Below are 21299 nucleotides of genomic sequence, written 5' to 3' on the forward strand. Positions count from 1 at the left end.
GTAGAAAGATGAAATACTTCTTGAGACAGAAAAGTCATTGATATGCATATAAAACAGTCATTTATGTTTTATGTGATTTTGTCGATTCATTGTGCCTTTTTCGAATTTTTGGACTTTCAACGACAATAACAGAGCATACCACGAAATACCGTGGTAGACACTTCTTTTGCAGCTTGAAGTGTAATGATCGAATTTAATTATATTTGACATTCACTGGCATGTAAACTTACTACTTCTTTTTATATTAATTTATATAAATACTTTACTCATTTAGGGACTCTCTTACCATAAAGTATCGTTTGCTCTTGTCTTCATGTGTTTAAACGGAAAAAGATGCAACTTTGAGCATTTACGAAATATTAGAACTAACTGCTAGTTTTTACCGTCACCATCAAACGTTCTTTTTATCGTTATGATAGTTACTAAACCTTCATGGTCATAATTACCAATAATTACAACCACTATCATCATCGACATTGCCGTCATCGTCACCAGCTGATTCAGGACCATCGATTGTATCGTCAAAAGCATTGTTATTCTATACAAAATAAATATTAGTCCGGTCTCTTCAAATTAAACGACATTTAAAACGACACCGCCGTTTAAAGTATGAATATTTACGGCGAAAACTTTAAACGGCGGTGAATATTTACTGCGGGAGCAATATACGGCTATATAAGATGCCAAGAATCTTTATAACGAATTATATACATGTCTTACATGTATATCTTTAATTAGAAAAAAGGCACTTTATAAAAAGACAGCAGTTGTGTAATAAGTTTATATCAACGTTAGGAATCCAATGTAATGCGACGTTACAAACGTGCACTTTTATAACGGTAGCTACATACGACGAGCTGTAGGCGGCGTGAGTTATATACGGCGGGATGGCGGAAACAAAATTCGGCGGGAGCTAAATACTGCGTTACACACAGCTCAGTCATAATTAATTACTAAAAGTAACAACTCATCTAAGATCCATCTAAACACGATTCGCTGAAGTACAATTGAAAAATGTTTATTGAAATATCTTTACGAATCTCCGAGTGTATGCCATTTTGATGCATCAATTTATCCTCAATTTACAAACACACATTTAGATGCTCAGGTTTAAACACTAACAGTTAATATGTCATTAATAACAATAGTAACAGAAAATATAGAAATAGACTCGTTTTACTTCTTTACAGCATAGGAATTTGAAAACGTGAACAATTAAAATGAACTGCTACAATTATTTTTTTTCTAAAAGAAAGATATACGGTTTTTTACAAACAGATGAACTGGTATACATAAATACGAAAAGCAATATGATAAATACATTAGTTAATATAATGGTCAGTGGGCCTTTCAGTCAGTATATTTATAAAGCAGATGATAAAATTCTTGCATGCACTTCATATAAAATTTAGTAAAATAAAGATTCATATGAAGACAAATTATTTAATTTTTTTCAGCGTTACCATTTTTTGCTCTCTTTATTTCTATTGTAAATTTCAATTAAAGCTAATTTTCAAGTTTTCAGTATATAAAATGCACTGTTCGTTACTTTTTTGCGTGCTGCATAAAACCAATTCTTTTCGACCAGATTTTTTACGCGGAAATGCAAACTAAGCAAGTTCTTTATTTGCTCTTTTTTGCATAAAAGGATGTACGTTCAGATTTCAGTCAACTATAAATGAATAATTTAAATCTAATTAGAATTCACGATGTTCTTAATCCATTATTCATTCACTTAGTGCCGCCTTTAGCTAAGCACCTCTTTAATTAGCACCATAATGGAATTATTTTACCGTAGTGATAAATGATGAAAATAGTAAGACCATAATATAGTTAAAGTAATTAAATCAAGTAAACTGTACCTTATAGAAATACGTACACTTGTAATCAGGCACAAAAATGGATTCCAAGAAACAGGGAGAAAAACTAAGTATTACCGCAGCTTTTCATTTTTTGTAACTCTAAGGCGATAAATATAAAAAGAATGGTCAAAATGATGATCAGTGTACGTCATTTTTCCAAACTAAACTGTGCATTTATAACCATTTTGTCCATAAAAATTGGCATTTAATGAATGTAAATATAGGACATTTGGTGATGAAATAACATGTTTCAAACAACGATGTTCATTTAAGTTGTATACATTAACAAACACACCTTAGACATCTCTGTTTCGCTTCGATATTATGATATAGCAAATTCTACATCATGTCATACATGAATTCATAATGGATTTTCATTAGCTTCTTTTTGTTATGATTTATAAAAACGGAAATCATATAAAATCAATATAAATTCTTTTGTTTCATGTAGTGTTTTTCGAAAAGACCCAATTATTACATTATTTTTATAACGAGACCCCCTAGGTGCCGTTGGAAGGGGAGACTGTTATTGCACTTCGGCTTAATGAATACGTTGCCTTCCTACCTCATTACCAGCCAATACCTTTTTAACGGAAGCCACATTTATTTCCTTAGCGGTATATCCAAATATATATCGAAGACAAACAATTGATTGAAAACAAAACAGAAACACCGACCCATTAAGTCTGCAGGGACCACCTTGGTTCAAAACAAAAACATGTCCAGTCCCTCCATAATGATTCAAGATATCATTAATTGATTTGTTAGAACAATTTACAGCATATTTGTATTTTTTGCCGACATATACTGGTTTGAAATAATAATAGTAACTAAATAATAGATATATAATAAGACTGTAGAGATTAATAAAATCACAAATTACATTGCTGAAACATTTGCAATATGAGTGCGACATTACCTGCCAAAAAATTTGATTGCTTAACAGAACATAGAAGCATTGTTTAGTTAGGACAACTAACATCATATAAGATACATTATTTTATATAATTTGCGATTTTTTTTTAAACGACAAGCACAATTTTATAGGTCTGTGTTGTGACAAAGGCGATATAATATAATTAATTATTAATTATAAGTTACATTGCAGAAGAAAGCATTTGCAAGGGGACGTCACGTGTCAAATGTTTGAATAACGTAACAAAAATTAGGGAAAACATTCATGGAATTAATTTGTTCCGTCTAATGAATGTGATTTGACACCATATCTATCTCACGAAAATATTTAAGCGTTACATAAATCATTATGCATAAGCGATATGTAATTTAGAATTAACTTTTTTTTAAACTGGGGTATCAGTTCATTAGTTAAAGGTAAACAGAGCACAAAAACAAATCGCACAATTTCTTTTATGGCAATTACTAATTCAATTCCTAAGCTTTGCTTTTTGGAGATACAAAATAATAATTTAGGTATAGCCTTATATAAACAAAAGTCTCGTTAACTTTGACACGAAATGTTGAAATGCATAACCGCATCTGTAGTTCAATTAAGAGTCAAGAGTATACTAAGTATTTTATATGAAAAAGTCATGCAAATAAATCCGTTTTCAAGAGCAGCAAATCTTGCTTTGCTATATATTTCTTTCAGTATAAGTTTTTGTGATATATGTTTTTGGTTTGACAACTTAAGTGCTTGGTAATTATAATTAGTATACTACTTGATATGACAATGCCACATATTGTAATTTACCACAGCTATATTAAGAATTGCTTATTTGCCTTATATATACATGATAAGGAATGCAACTTTAGTAACATGATGTAATATAGTCTTTTCATGTGGTAAAATATGAAAACCTTATTTTATAACACGCCTTTCAAACGTAAACATATTAATGTACTTATCTCAGTGATAATAAAATGTTGTTAGGGGAATTAAGATGATTTTTATAAAGATTTATGAATTATCATTATGAACAAGTTGAGACTAAAATGGTTTAATTACATTGAGTGCAGTTTAATTATTTGTGTAAGACGCTGCAAAGTTTAATTTACAAAGTATTAACACTATGTTTAAATAGCTTTTCACAATTAATTACGTTTCAAAAAACACTGTTAAACACAAATTATGCAATTGTAAAATATAACCAAATCATTCAATTTTTTTTTTAAAAATGTGTTGGTACAAATGTATAAATAACATGTACTTTACCACATTATCCATGAAACAAACGATTATGAAAGTACTTATCTTAGTATGTGACTGTGTGTTATTTTTATCATTTTATTTTTAAGATATTTTACAAGTACAATTAATTCAATCTTGCCTTGAAATATTTGCAGTAAATATACTTGTTTGATATCTTTAAGAAACGAAACGTCATATTTATTTTCTGCTATAAACTAATTTGATTCTGTCTATTATCAAGAAGGATATTTGTCTCAAGTTCGTGTTACTGTTTGTCACTGATGTTATTGTGGTTAATAAACCCTGTAATGTTAGAACGTTCCGTCGTCTAGTGCATCTTGGGATCTTCCATCAACACCAATTTAACTACATCGTTACAAACAACCGCGGGCGCCTCTCTAAAGGAATAAAAGACTCGGCAACAATGTCTTAATAATCTAATTTACACTCAAACGTGGGACTGTATTTGTGACGTGAAATTGAATTGAATCTGTAGAAGCTACTTTGCATAGATGCTTCGACACTTCAGATACATTGTCCTTTCAGAAGACAATAAAAGCTAGTTTTACTCCGACTATCATTCCTTTTCTAGTGGGTTAACACAATGATGCTATGTAACAAAATGTACAAGTTTACTTTGATAAGCCTTATTTTATTCTTAAATCACATTATGATTTGTCGTGGATTTGCGTTAGGACAACACTGCAGGTATGTTTGTGTATGTCTAATAATTAGTGTTGTTTATTTGATGTTGTTATTGACAGGAGATGGTACGGTGTACTGTGAGGGGAACGGTAAGGAGTACGGTTGATCAGATTGTGATTATTATACCCATGATTCTTCTTCTGGTAGACACACCATGTGCCGCCCGACCGAGACGCAGGTTTTGTGAGTAAGTCTATATAATGCAATATTGTACATTTTCTTCTATGCCACCATTGTCCCTTTAGTTTTTGTTTTTCCTACCAATTAACACTTCTTAATAGTTAATTAGAAATTTTGGATAAATCAAGATCATTTTAATTAGTAAAAATTCACTTAATCCTTTTTACAAAATTGATACATTTTACACCAATAATTTTATTTTTTAAGAAATTCTGTTGTTTTGTTTTTTTTGTATCAGAATAAAACTTCTTTAAATATTAAAAGAAATAAATGATAATAATAATTTACATTTTCATACTTGAAATGTTATAAAAATGCGTATTTCTTTCTGAAACCCAATCCAGTCCGTTATAAATCAAACAAAAAATGGCATTGTGAATGAAAAATAAATAAGTAGTGTTTATTCTATTAATTGTTTTTAATTGCTTATATTTGTTTCTATTTGTAACTGTAGCAACTGCCAAGTAGATATGAACTAATTTTTAATCACCAAAAATTAAGCGTTAATTTAATCTTTTTTATTTTTAATCTCTTTGTAATAACACTTTTGTTACGGGCATGAAGTTTTTCTTCTGCGCTTTTTCGTCGAACTGTTTTCATTATTTCAAACTAATTTGTAAAACATTACAAGGTGTTTAATCACATATTGTGTCGGATGCCTTCATGCTATCTTGTAAAGTTTCCACCCTTTATATTGAGAAACAAGCAAAACTTTCTGCCAAACTCGGCAATTAAGTTTTCCAGTCAATTGATCAATGTCTATAAACACTGCAGACGAAGTCAAACGTTGTTTTATTGTTCAGTCAATTTGTATGTAATCACATAAACTGTTTTGTTCTTTATAAACTGTATATATTTCGGAAAAATATACTGGTATATTCTAAAAAAAAGAAGATTTATTTTGATGGCTTCTTAGTAATCAGTATCAATTACATAAAAATACAATTAAGTACATTTGGTAATATTATTTTGGTGGCTGCTCTAAACATAGCTCGGTTTAAAGATTTACTATGCTCATCCTAGAGTAAAATATTTCTATCAATGAACTTTTTTGAAATCTATAAAATGCTTACCTAATATGTCTGATTTGAATAAAGAAATGAACACATTATGTATTGGAAGCTGTGTTCCCTATTACAGGTCAAGTAAAGTCGGTCCTTTCTTAAAAAAAACTGCCAGTTTTATTAATGATACTTATAAATTCATATTGTGACTACCTATAGTGTGTAGAGTTTAAAACATAACATATCTACTTTGTGTCAAGTCAAAACATGTTTTCTTTATATTTATAAAAAGACTGTGAAGCAATTTTTAATATTTTCTAATATCAAATTTATGCATAATATATCTTTAAATTAAATGTTATTTTGTTAACAAGAATGTAGATGTCATATTTTGTAATATAGATTTTAATTTAATTTGATACTTTTTTGTTAACAGATAACTTATTATACAAATCGTTTCCTAATAAGTATCAAATATGTTTCCCAATTTATAAATATCGGTAGCTTATTTTGTCAACCAAGTCTTTATCATTCAAGTTTGGAATTCCTAATGCGTCATATAAGTGCATTATTTTTTTTTATTAAACCATTATTTAATATTTCATGTAATAAGTTCTCCATTTTTCTGATATATCCATTGTTTATAAGAATAGATTGGTAATAAACGGTTACATTTGTAGATAAAATATAAATATATATAAACTGATTTAACAGATTATTTTTAGAACATATTTTGTCAATGTCTTCCGAAAGAATAGTTTCATTCAGTTCATTTCACATTATGTTTGCTACGTTTATGTTTCAAACCGTGATCTAGCATACCCATTCGAGATATTTTAATATTCTTGTAAGATAAGTTTCGAATTGCAGGAAACTTAAACTGAAAAATGAAGCGTTATGTAATAATATGAATCATGTATCGCGGAAACATAAGAGTATCTTAAGAGAATCAAATTGAATTCAGTCATATACAAAACTCAAGCGTTATTTTCAGTTTTCAAAATGTTGTCACTGTTATTAGATTTCTGTTAAAACATGAAAATTTCGTGTTTCTCCTGTAGAAAGTTCATCTTTAGAAGTTTGTTTAATCTGATTTGCCCATATTTGCCATGTTTATAATTTAGCTCCTAATATCATAATAAGATCTTTGCTAGAAGGTCGCTTCGTAAGATGGCAATATACATTTCCGTTGTCACGTATGTTTCGTGGATGGCTACAAGCCTTTTGACCAGAAAATTAAAATAATTATAACTAAAAGCTAAGGTAATTACAAATAATTATCTCACATTGTTATAAAAATGCCAAACAAACTAATGTATATACTAAAGTTCTCTTTTCAACAAAATAAAAGGTTCCCGGACATTTTTGTTCTTTTCTCGTTGTTCTTTCAATCATTATAACTTTTCTAAGTTTGTTTTCTACAATTAAATTTACTTCTGTTTGATGAAGGGAATTTTACAAAATTTCTATATAACTTGAATTTATTACTTATACTTTTGTCAAATAAATGTAAAATTTATATCAGCAGTTTGAGTCATTTCATGTAAATAACAAAAATAAAAGCAATATGGGCATATATAGGCATTTTGCATGTCGATCGAGGGCAACAGATTCTACCGACCATACGATAATAGCAAACCATGATCAGACGGTGCATCCAAAGCTGTCTGATCATGGTCTACTCTGTCAGTTATTCTATCAATTCTGATGAACTCTTCCCTTAACATGATAAATAATTTTGTCAAATTTGTTGATGAAAGTTAGATCAGTTGATACAAAGTATTTAGCGGGTTAATGATTGGTATTTGTCTGTCTTCTTGTACAAATAACTAAACATTAAAATATCATTGTAACACTTTTCCAATATTTCTATGACACTTTCTGCTTACGTTTAGAATTTTCTTTAACTTAAAGTCTTACCTTTCTTTAGTGTCACTCGTTTAATCGGAACCAAACTTACGACTCAAAAAGAATTTCATGAAAACTGAAAATCGTTAACAAAACATGTTTCTTGTTCGTTAACAATATGTGTTTCAGATCATTCATTTTCATTCATTATTTAAAGTTTCAATATTTTTAAGCATTAGATTATGTCCTAACCTTTCTAATTTCCACTGCCACGTTTGACATTTAATGTTTGTCAGCGTCCTGTTGAACTCAATAATTAAATGTTTCTACGAATTAATCATCAGAAAAAAAGCAATTATGTTGAATGTTTTTTCGAAGCAGATTCAAACAATGTCTTTTGGAATTTAATCATTTGCTTCCCGCATGCGTCGAGGTGTCACTTGTAACATTTTATTTCCGCATGTGGAGGTTATTGTTAAAGACCAGTCATTCTGAACATGCATTTTCTTTCCGCAATTATCATAAAAGAGAATGTGTAAAAGTTACATGGGTGGATACACTTAAAGCAAATCAAAACCTTGATGGCCACTACCGTATCTTTTCGAAGATTTCTCGAAAAAGTTTTGCCGCACATGATTATTACCAGTTAAAAGAAGAATATGATCCGTCTAAGAACAATATTCTAGTTTTATTGTTATTTGGCTATGATTTTGTACAATCACCAGTCTCTTTTATGTTACTTAACAAACAATTTCCAATTAAGGCCCTTTGGACAGTTAGGTAATTATACATTTTTGAGTACAAGGCTGAATTGTTGCGGACGAGTACACTGCTGCTAAAACAACATTAAAGAAGGTGCTTACCGAGTATATAAGGTGTACTAGTCTAATAGAAGAAGTGTTATACACTCTACTCAAAAATGTATACTGACCTGTTTATTTCACACCACTATTTTTGACATATTGACAGTAACTTGCTACCTCGGGTACAATATTGATTTGTTACGGGTATATTTACTCTGAAAATGAAATCGAGGATAGATGGAGTATAATATATTTAACTAATATGGATTTTATGGACTCGGAAATTAGAAAAAGATAGGTTGAGTACAATAGTGATTTAGTATGGATGATTGGGTACAATACTAAATTGATCAGGTGGAATCTAAAAGTAATAATTTATATTGGGATATTTCATGGCGTTTGGCATCAATGTTTTGATTTTGAAATTAGATAATTATAAAATTTCCTTTTATAAAGAAGTATAAAATCTTAAAGAGGAAGACGCTAATGAAAGATGATGTCACTTTAAATGTTAAAACATTTAAAAACAATTATTCTGAAATATGATACTTGTAAAAATATCTCAGAAGATGTGCATCATTCATTCAAAAATTATCATTTTATCATTTTTTCAATAATAATGAATTTTACAACAAAAAATTTCCATGCAGGAAACCTTATGCGTTAGTGTAATAGCTTCAACGCACTCTTCAAACAGACAGCAAGAAAAGCTTAATGCTAAGGTACTAATATGTATTCATTAGAATAGAAAAATCACAATTGTTTGAAAGGTAAGCATTATCTCGTTAATCAAGTCTTACTCTATGTGAGTGGCCGTACATACATCGTCGAAAACGTTCGATATTTCACTAACTTTCAATTTCAAGCTTTTTATTTCCAAACGTCAATTGTAATGCATATACTCGTATATGCATTTTCATTAGGATATCCCATGTACTCCAAAAATATTGAAAGTCATGATCAAGATCGGGATCAGCTTTTAGATGTTACACTTTCTTTTATTTTTCTTTCTTGCTTAATAGTTTAATTTAAAGTTATCTTAACATATTAAAACACTGCTTGATATATTCACGGGGAATAAAAACAAATTTCTTTTCCACTAATATATTATTAACCCGTGTTATCGGATAAGAAAAAAAGTTTGTTTTTTTCGATTGAGTTTTGAAGTGACTGATTTCATTAGTTAAAGCAAATATATGTATATTGGATGAGCCAAATATAATGTTGATGATTAAACATCCTTAATTTGTAATGCTCATTTTGATCGCATTAACTTTAAACCCATATACCGGCTACTCATTCAAACAAACATAGTTACTTAATATAAAGCACATTGTGATTTCCATATAACATATTAAATGACTATAACTGTACCAATTGCCAAATTGCAACAGAAGAAAGAGATTCATGTAATTGGGCTAATGAATAACTTTTTGAATACAGTTACACCAACATAAAAGAGTATTTGGGAAATAAGAATAAAATCATTTTGGGCATAATATACCTTTAAAACAAACTCATTTTTAACTTTAAATGTTTATTATAACATAAGTTTATCCCTGTTAAACATAACTTTAGTGAATTATGTGAAAAGCCTAAGTTTCCCTAGACCCACGCGTGAATGCAATAACATTTCATCACATTTACTTAGTAATTAAGACTGAACGAACTGTTGCTAATTGACTTAGATATGCAACTGAACCCCGCATTTTTGGAGAAAAAAAAAATGATTGTGTTGTAATTTCATGTATCCACAAGTTTAGCATGCCTGATATACAAGTCAGACTATGAAATTGGTTAAGCTCTTCTATTACAGAGTTCAAGCATCATTAATTAATCATATAGTTTAAAGTTTTGTAGAATTAAATACTTCATATTTTGTCATGATACAGTTTGCTAAGTGTATGTTTGTATTAATGCGTTTATTTATATATAAAAATCTTAGGTAATTTGCTGTAAATGATAATGTAAATTAAGTGATTATTTTACTAATAAAAAGTCTTTCGATATCTTAAAACGTAATCATGAAGTACTTAACAGCTTAAACATTATCAACTGACTAGATTTGTTTGGCCTTTGCACAACATTGTGTGATTTGTATCATATCTGCGAAAATATTGTAATAATATATAGAGAGGCAAGTGATGTTCTGTTTAAAACATGATCTTTTCCTCGAAAATAAGGTTCTAGTTCATGTTTGAAATTATTTTCAATAATGAACTTGTCAAACCGGTTTTCTCAATCTGTCAAAAGATGAAATTCAATATCACTAAAATACGCCTAAAAGTGATTAACTTGTCTATAAAATTTCAAACGAAGTGTGAGTACGCAAATTTCTTGAGACGTATTTTTTTAATAATTGGAATAAATCGAAAATACATTCATAGATTTAAATATGTGGACCACTAATAATAACTTAGTGTTTTCTGTTTCAATCATGTTTTGCACCGTGTTATTTGCGAATGAACCTCGTTGTGCAATATAACACTCTATTCTCGCCGAAGAAAGCTGTCGTAAACAAGCAAGAGTTAACGACCGCTCAAGAAATTATAGTTTGAAGTAATGTTAATGTACAGTGAAATCCCTCCTCACGACTACCCCGGATTTAAGAAGAAGAAGAAAATTTTATTTAACTTATACATATACATGTATCTCGTTATACATCAATACATATAAAACATTTTGTCACGGTTGGTATTCAAATGAAAGAGAATAATTAATGTTTCAGTTTATACAATATGGAGAATAAGCTTTAATTAACATGAATTAGATATTGAATAACTGCAATTGTTCACTAATAAAGTGTCTAACAGTGAATATAATGAATATAATTATAGTCTTAAAGTCTAGGATATGAATTCAATAAATCGTTTCTTTTCTTATTGGCTAAATAAATAAATTTGCTAAGATTGTTAAGAACAGATTTATTGTTTGACTTAAGCATTTCTATGAATTTGTACATACTGGGTCTATGATAAAAATAACGTTTAATTAATCGAATTCTTAATTCATGGTAAACACTGCATATAAGAATAAAATGATACTCGTCTTCAATCTCAGAGCATTGACACACTTGGCATAATCTTTCCTGTCTATCTATTCTATTCCTACCATATCTACCTGTTTGAATTCTAAGATTATGCGAAGAAATTCTTAAACGCGTAATACTACTCCTTAGATATTTAGATTTGATAGTATTTAAATAATTTTCAAAATTTAAATCTGTTTTTAGATGAATATAAAGAGTGTTTAAAACACTATTATTGTTTAAATCTGCTTGCCATTTTTATTTGTTTGGGTCGTCAGACCAAACAAATAATGGTAGCGAAATTTCAGACTCTGATACTGTTAATTGCAAATGCCGAAAGTAGTCCGCTTTTTTGAAGCGGTTACTTCCCTTTTTTATGTACACTTAAGCCGAAAAATTCAGGCGAGATCACTGCGTAAAGATGGTCAAATGACAGGCGCATTAATTTTCAAACAAAATAGTTCCCGAATGGTCGAAGATTTCTAATATTATTTTATTCTTTATAGATATACATGCTTTTAGTAAGCTCCATGATAATTTACATCAACAGTTAGCGTCTATTTAAGACAAGCCCGCTAATGAGACCGATTCTGTTTTTCTATGTATCATGGTCACATCAATGTTATTTGTGCCGAGTGGCGGCTGTCAAAGGTCTTCCCATACATTTTATGAAAGATTTTATATTTTCGATCCTTGAAGATCGTTCATCACGACATAATTGTTGTGAGTGCATTTTATTGTTATTTTGAGTTCTTTCCAATGTGGTGTTTTTTCCTTTTCGGGGGGTTCCAGTACTTCTCGCTTGAATACTGTTTAATCACCCTTAGGATATGTTGCCTGCTTTTTAATTTTGTCTTTTGTGATGTGCAGGTTTCATAACCTCTGGTACCCTTTCAAAATTCCATTTTAGTTTCGCCCATTGTTTTCTGTTTTAGGGCACACGCATTTTTTTTTTTGGGACCATATGCCGCTTTTCATGGAATGGCACTCAGTGTCACATTTGTTTGGTTCCATAGTAACCGCCATATAAACACAGCTGTGGATGTTTCAATATTTTACCAGTTCATGCTTATGTTGAATACAATACTGCTTAAGCCGGGTTGCGTGCAATTACCACTACTTGCCATAAGACCGAGCCTGCAACTTTTTCAATTTTGCACAGTTGGACTTTCTTTGTGGAATCTGTTTCTTTCTATTGAATTGGAGATTTTCACTGCACTACATTACACCTTGAATAGTTACCAAAACTTACCAATTAGATCTCATTGTGGTTTCAATTTATGATAGAATTCATTCGTAAATTGCTTATTAAAAAAGATCTGTAACTGTATTGTAAGAATATAATAAGACACCATTTATTTACTCATTTAGGGCTCAGAATCATAAATAACCAAAGATATGTAAAGAGGATGATTTTTAAAATGTTTACTTTAAAAATGAACATGTATGATTTTACTGTTAGCCAGAAACTCAGTTTTGATAAAATGTGATCAAAATTTAGTTATTTTTCTGCTTCTTTTTTCAAGTTTTGTTATTTATGTAACACAAACGTCCGGTTCGATTCAAAATACATAATTTTACAGCATGATGGAAAACAAACATGAAAATGCAATGATATGATCATAATTTAACGTGAAATATCATCTTTTTATCAGCATTAACAATTAATTAAGAGATGTAAAGAATTAAAAATACTAGTAAATATTATTATAATTTGCATTTTTACATTAAATAATATATCAAATAAACAAATATGACAGAAGTATTTTGATTTACGAGTTTACGCATTTTTTTAATTTTATCATTTTGATGCTGTTTCGTAGACATTAATACATTCTATTAAGTGGCAGAGTGTGATAGTAACCTTTTAAATGTTTGTATGCTTTCTAAATATGCAAAACAGTATTTTTTGAATATCCAACAAAGTATTAAGAACTAAAAAGTATGCGTAATATGAAGTGAAATAGTTTGAAATCTATTGATACAGTATCATATATACCAATATGAGAATTTTTTGTCATTTTTTGTATGCATACTTTCAACAACTTTTAGTGTATTAAAAACGTTTGGCGCTTTTATAACAATAAGTCATCAAACTATGTTTACTCTAATACAAATGTGAGAATGCCTTAAATCATTTTTTGACAATATTTTTTCTTTAAAAAGTAGCAATTTTTTCCGGAAAAAAACTCATGTATTGCACTCACAAGATTAATATTATTTTTTTTATTAAAAAAAGGCATGCGCACGACCGAGTTTTTATGACATGATGTATCTTGAAATTCTTTTTATTGGCAATGAATACATTCCCAGAGGAATAATTTGAATTTCCATATTTCAACAAAAACATGATTCTAACCTAATGACGAAAATGAACCGAAAGACGAAGTTATGAAATCTAATTATTAAGATTGCATTAGCTTTTATGGTCCCGTGTCATTTTCCAAAGTACACTGATGACCTATTTGAAGTAATTGGTATAAGTTCCGAGTTTTCTTTCGAAAACTAAGGATTATTCATTTTAGTCGTTTTATTTAATTTACACCGTTCCTTCCTTTTAGAGGTGTGTTTGTTTAAAATAACATTCGGGGGAAAGTTACTATCGATCATTAACTTTTAAAATTTTCGTTGTTTAAAATAACTATTGCAAGAATTATACATTTCGTGGCAGTTAGTAAAACGTACTGAAATAAGAAAGTGGGGAATTGATATAAATTGAATTTTATGTTATATCATTTTTTTCTTTTTACTATTTAGTAGTTCTTTTTTAAATTACATTACAGTGTAAAAACGTCAGAGCTTGTAATTGTTCTTGTTGGGTCAAAAAACCTCTAATGAAAATAAGTTTTGTTTCAATACATGAAAATTAATATTATATTATACTTTTATAACCTGGTATTTGAATGTTTGATAATCGATCATTAATTTGTACCAACAATGCAGCCAGATTGTATTTTTATTTCACAATACTGTTCTTGTAATTTATATTTTTTGTATATCAGTCAGTAATCTGAAATCAAGCAAAATGTGACACAAAAATCGAAACAAAGATATAGTCATATCAATTCATATCTATCATTCGGTCAATACATAACTAAAATTGATAAAACAGATAGTATATGTTCCGTTCTTGAGGAGTACAATTCTTGCATTTGGACAAAGTAATTTCTCTTAACTGTGAGCGCAATATATACATGTATATTTTTTTTTAAAAACGTGCAGATTTATTTGTTGCTTAGTCATACATATGTCAAGGGCATTGTCATGAATTCAGGTCAAAGTCATTGTCGTGAATTTAGGTCAACGTCATAGTCATGTATCCAGGTCAGGTTCATTTTCAACGGCACAATTTTATTAGTACATATATATGAAAACCTATACGATTACACTTTTAATCGTCAGTTCAAGGTCGATGAAAAAAAAATTGAAATTGAAATATAGAAATAGACAAGTCATTTTATAAGTATCGACATTGAAATACCATACAATGTACATGTTCGGTTGAAATTAAAATAAGAAATAAGAAAATAATACGTATTCCACAGTCGTGAATAATGATAATACTAATATCACGAGTGTTCAGTACGCGCCTATGTCTATCCATCTTAAGGAATAACTATTTTGCCTGTACCTGACTATATTAAGAAATAATTCTTATTTGAAGATAAAGAAACAAGATGTCAAGCCAGCAAATGAATAGGCTGTGGTCCTACTAAGTGTATCAACTTGCGCCTGAAATAAGGCTGGTAGGGGAATCTCAGATCTTCCTTCGCCAGCATAGTTGAATACTTGCCGAAAGACCTTGACTATGTCTATGTGTCTTAATACGCCAAACTAAATCAACATTTAAACTACTTTTGCTATCACGCATAGATAGTAAAAAAGAGTATAATCAAAATTAAAATATTGGGAAGAAAGAGATATGAATCGATTAACGCAAGTCTATTAAACGTAATTGTATTTCGCTGTCTAAGACTAAGATTTTATCCGCATCAACACCACATTATCCACATAATTACTTCTTACAAGGTAGAGAAACTAATTCCCTTTACTAAGTCCCAAAAGGTGTAAGGTGCTTACTTTCTTTAAAAACGGTGATTTGCTTCTTACAGCTCTTTTGTTGTTTTATCAGTTAAGTTAAAGCCTTTAATCTTATAACTTGAAATTTGTTCGACTATGGAACAGGATTCTGGTCAAACAAAGTCATTAAAAGAGAACAGAAGCAAGTGATATAAAGTGTTTTCTTGGCCCTTAGGATTTTTTTCTGATACTTTGGAACAATAAAAAAGTAGAACATAAATCTCTTTAATAAAATAATGTCTTCTATTCGAAAGAATATTGTCTAGTGAGGAATTTTAACTGGAATGCTCGCAATTAATATTGAATGAGCCACCAGTCATGAATTGTGATTGATAATGACTGCAATGATTAGCTAATGACCCAATGAATATTATACATTTTACAAGCCAAAATTGTGTGCAGTGATACACAAAAATATAGTAAAATTCAAGAAAATTCCAGTAAAACATTTATGTAAATGCAAAATGAAAATAAGTCGGAAATACTTTATTGTTTTAATTGTTAAAGTGTGTGATATAAAGGACAGTTAAATTTTCAAAAATAGTTTTATCAAACAAAAAATACGTACACAAAAGATGGTGTTAATAGAATCTAACGTAAGTTCTGCAAAATAGAAATGACCCGTAGTATGTTTGATTAGATGAACTAAGAGTAAAAACGTTATTATTAACCAATGGTTGTACGTTAATAACGTAAATATCTACTCTAAAGACAAAAGAATATATATCGACCAAAGATAACATCTTTATTATCAAACTATGTCAGCAAAATAAAGTTGACAGAAAATAGTTAAACACAGGTTTTTGTTTCCTTTTTTGATATAACTATTTCACATAATTATACAAACTATTGTTATGGGAAATCTAGCCAACTAATGACTATAAGAAAATGAAATCAACAATTGCAGATCGACTAGTCTGTTTGGATTAATGAACAATAATGAGACATCAAAGAAACAAAATAGTCAAGATTCATTGAATTGTCTTGTATATAATATTATTTTATCATAAAGTTTTTACTCTTTACTTAAGAATAAGTAGCAGGCTTTGAATTTCTTACTATCCTTTCTAATAACCATTTTTTGCTTAGGTTTCATAGCATTGCTAATTGCTATAGATTTACTTTAACTCAGATATGTTTTTAAACCATTTAAACGAAGGAAAACGCAATGTTTTATATTAAAAGTACGTAATTTGCATTATTTTTTACTATTTGTACAAAAAAAATGATTTGTGACTGAATCGATCTATATTCAACATTATGTCAGGCAGAAAGTTAACATATTAATTTGACAATTCGTTTCAAAGCTAATCATATTACCCTCCGAGAGAGAAATCGACATTTAACGTTATTAGGTATTCCATTTCGATCAACAACTCAGTTTTTCACGACAAAATCAGTTCATTACAAGATGTTAGACAAATGGTGCTCAGTCCTCGTGGGAAATTGCATGCAAAGTTTTTTTTATGAATTTAAGATGATGATCATCGACTTTGTTGTATTTACTTTCATTTAACGCTAAAGATGTTTTAAAAAAAATCATGTTTGTAAATTAAAGTAACATAATCAACGACTCGCTATATTTAGCTGCACTTTGTTAACAGTATTAGACATTGAAATGAGAAATGTAAGGGTTTCAGAAGAAAACACCAAACGCATGTTCTACACTGAGAATATAAATATACAAAAACGAACAAATTATATAGAATATTAATAATTATATACAAACCCTTTTTCATTAGAAATGCATAAAGAGCCACAATAACTGCAACTAAAGAAAACCTGATTTTAGTCATTGTTGTTTGTTGGTGTTGTCTTGTACTTCTGTTGTAGGAATAATGTAAATAGACTATATTAAGTACATACTATTTACACACACTATTTACATAGAAAAGAAAGACATTGCGTGTTTTGTATTGTATTCAGCAATCTTACTACATATTTCTATCATTTCATGCAATTTTAATTTTCTTTAAACAGGGTATAATAATTAGTAATTAAATTGTTGCTTTAGAGTGTAATTATGAATTTTGTGAATATTAGATATTAGGCCTATCCTTAATTATATTTCTAAATGTAAATCACTCTTCATGTGGAAAAAAATACTCGTAGTAATCATTTAACCATTGAAAGAAAAATCATTTTTAAATTCTTGTTTAATTTTCAGATTTTACCCTTATGCTCCAAGATGTTTGGGCGTGGCAGCTAAAAGAAGCCCATCGAGATCGGATATATATCAAAGTTTAATAAATAGGTAAAATTCTTTTATTTCTTTCAAACAAAATTCTTTGTCAATTCAAGAGAGAAGTTTAATACGTAAAACGTAAATAAATGGAAAATGCATTCGCAGGTTAATTAGACTGAATTTGTCTTTTCAATTTAAAAAGTCGATTTTCATTAACTGTTCAAAAAGGCAAGGCAAACGCTAAGCTTTTTTATGTTTTAGTGAATATTTGAAATTTAAAGAAAGATTATCATACTTATGTTGTAATTGGATTTTACAATTATTAAATGAAAGATTTGTTGCTTTGGAATTTTGTTTAACTACCGGTTATTAAATACGGACACAAAACACTAAATGAGCCCTTGAAACAATTCAGTGACTAATATAAATTTTAAATATTTAATGAAACATATTTTAATATAATCGGTCTCACGAGTCATTGTTATAATTTTGAAGAAGATGTACATACAAGTATTATTCTATATTTTAGAGTTTTGGCAGAAGCTGTCGGAGAAAACTTTTCTAAAGAGCCTGTACTAACATCCACTCAGCCCGAAATGTATGGCGAAAAGGCTGCAACATTAAGCAAACTTGCTAATTTGGTCTTAGCGGCAGAGAGAAAACATGATGCAAGAAATAAGTTTTCGGTAAGTGAATATAGAACGTCATTTTAGGTAAATACTTACAAAAAATTATACGTAAAGACTCCGATGGAACATAACGTCGTTCTGAAAACATCCGAAAAAAATAATTTTGAAAAATCGCTCAAAACCATTGCTATCATTGTGAACTATTTTAATCGTATTTTGAACGTAATAAAATACGTTGTCTAATGTATTGTTCGTACTGTATATTTTCAGGACACGGCCGACAGTTGGTCGCAACAGTTTGAAGATTATGAAAATGAAAGGGGTGTATAGTAAACCTATACTTCTTGCGGCAGTGTACAAGTGTGAAACACACTTTTAAATGTGTAAATGAAGATAACGCCTAACAGGAGAAACAAATTGCTAATCTTTGGGAAAGAATAACTCTTAACATTCTTCTTGATTTTATATTCTTTAAAGTGTTACTTTTCACACAGATCTTGAACTTTTATCTTTCAAGACTTATTTCGATAAAGTGATTTCAAAATAAGAAACTTTAAGGTCAAAATGAAATAACGCCATCTTTATTTCTTGCTGGTGTCTTATATAGTTCATAGGTTCGGAGGCATAATTTCGAGGTTAACAATACTACAGCTTTTACTGTTGATGTATATTCAAAACATATGGAAACCTCTTCAATGTGTGGTATAAGACTTTCTTTATCGTTGGACTCGGCGGATAAAAGTTTCTATTCGATGTTTAGATTATGGTAAACGTTCTTTAGAAAATTTAGACGGAAACAAATGCTGGACAATTACTTATCATAAAACAAGTTTAACTGATTTCACATTTGGAAAAAAATACAATTTTAAACAATTTGAAACATCTAAAAATGAAGGTTTTCTCGATAACGCCTTTCTTTAGGCTTTAAGAAACGCATTGTCAACTGCAATACATGTATATCTTTTAAATTTTGTTACACACGTAGCGTTTCTTTAAAACAATGTATATACTCTCAACGCGGACAAAGTTGACTATGTTAAAATAAAATATAAGGTATTTATATATAAATAGATTGACATCTAATACTTTGTCAGAAAAAAGGCATTGTATTAAAAAGTACTGTACAATTATTTCTGTATATCTTGGTGATTGAAATAAAATTGGGTAATTACGTTTTCTAAATTGTTTTTGATATGTTCTTGCTCATCCCTAACATTATTTATAGATTTACTTGTATTAGATTTGATGAATAGATACGCTTAACATAAAAAGGAGAAACCATGTTGAAAGTAAAATTTATGTCCCATTGTTAGCTGCATAATAAGATAGTTGAGAGTTATATCAACACCATACAAATATAACAGAAGTTGAGGACACAAACAGCAAAAACTGGCAATGCACTACAAAGAAACAGACGTCATTGTTTTACATTAATGCTTGCAACCTTAAACGAACTTAGCTATAAGAATTACAATTATTCTTTTGTCCATACGCAATTTTTTTTTATAAGTTCAGCTGTGCTGAAGCATTTGTCTGTTCCGTTGTCCAGTTTTTATCGGAAAAAATGGTCGTTGCGTGAACCTTTCTGTCGTTTTAACTACACAGGCCTACCCGTGATTTTACGCTACAAAACATTCCTCCAGAACTTCGGTAAACTAGCAATGAACACGCCAGAAAAGATAATAGTTCTTAAAATATTAATAATCATTTAGATTATAAATTAAGAGTGTTGACTCTATTAAACTTTAAAGGCTTGTAACTCTGGTACAATTCGCGATTTAGCCCTGATACAAACAAGATCTTATCGTTTTCTCCTTTATTATTATTTTTTTGTGTTTCCTTAACCGCAATTCAAGAGCAGGGAAGATGCAATTCATATCAAATGGGCAATAGTTGATTTATGACTCCCCTGTTATGTAACGTAAGTAGTCCTCTTGAAATTAGAAGCGGAAATTATATCCCATTTGTGTGCCACTTCTTGAGACATTTCACGTTTTTAACCACAGAAAGTTTGTTGGTTTTTTCAAATGAGAAAAATATCAGAAAATAGGTACCGATAATTTGCTTGGATGAAAGAATTGAAAACGCAACGCTATGGTGATCGGTTCTGTCGGGAACGAGCAAAGCGAGTTCCCGATGTAAACGCATGTCAGAAGGTTAAGATTTCCAAGTTCTCTATCTAATTAAAAGGTTGATTATTTTTCTCACTAACTTTGATACATAGGAAACAAATTAAAACAAACAAAAAAACACATAAACAGTTAAACCACTTTAAATGAGCAATGAAAATTTTCCGGTTTGGAGCAGCGTTTCTGGACTTGACGTTTGAGAATTGGGAGGCAGCATTTTAACAATTCTTATGTAAATTAATTTGCCCAACAAATCAATGAAAATAATAATAAACTAGAACTCCGCGAGTCGGATGTGTCGCCTTGTGAACAATGTAGTTTAGGAGAAATGGCCAGGACAAAAATGAAATATGAAAAATAACAAAGGGCAATAACTAAAAAAGTAATAAGTGCAGAGCAGCAGTTTCTGTGCACTGCACTTCTTATCAATAAGATCTATCATTCTATGATGTTTCAAGTCCATAGCTTTCATACTTGAGGAGAAATGACCAGGACAAAAATAAAGTAAGAAAATCAACAAAGGGCAATAACTCAAAAAATAAGAAATGCAGAGTATCAGTTCTTATGCACTGCACTTTCTCTTAATGAAATCTATCATCCTATGAAGTTTCAAGTCCATAACTTTTATACTTTCGGAGAAATGGCCTGGACAAAAATTAAGTATGAAAATTAAGAAAGGTCCATAACTCAAAAAATA

At 29.7% G+C, this 21299-nt stretch overlaps 2 protein-coding genes across 3 annotated transcripts in view; both read left to right on the forward strand.

The window, feature by feature from the left end:
- LOC132743504 (uncharacterized) overlaps window positions 1-19649 on the forward strand; it is a 32373-nt gene extending 12724 nt beyond the window's left edge. The window contains exons 2-5 of the mRNA XM_060732030.1: window positions 4776-4903; window positions 17827-17913; window positions 18374-18530; window positions 18744-19649. Of these exons, the coding sequence (XP_060588013.1) occupies window positions 4779-4903; window positions 17827-17913; window positions 18374-18530; window positions 18744-18803 (429 nt within the window). The 5' untranslated portion in view covers window positions 4776-4778 and the 3' untranslated portion in view covers window positions 18804-19649. The remainder of the gene's footprint in view (window positions 1-4775; window positions 4904-17826; window positions 17914-18373; window positions 18531-18743) is intronic.
- Window positions 1-21299, forward strand: part of LOC132743505 (12S rRNA N4-methylcytidine methyltransferase-like) — a 408080-nt gene that overhangs the window by 266043 nt on the left and 120738 nt on the right. The gene's annotated exons all lie outside the window — the stretch shown is intronic.

This window comes from Ruditapes philippinarum, unplaced genomic scaffold (genome assembly GCF_026571515.1).
Source record: "Ruditapes philippinarum isolate M1 unplaced genomic scaffold, ASM2657151v2 ctg258_1_1_1_1, whole genome shotgun sequence".
NCBI lineage: Eukaryota > Metazoa > Mollusca > Bivalvia > Venerida > Veneridae > Ruditapes > Ruditapes philippinarum.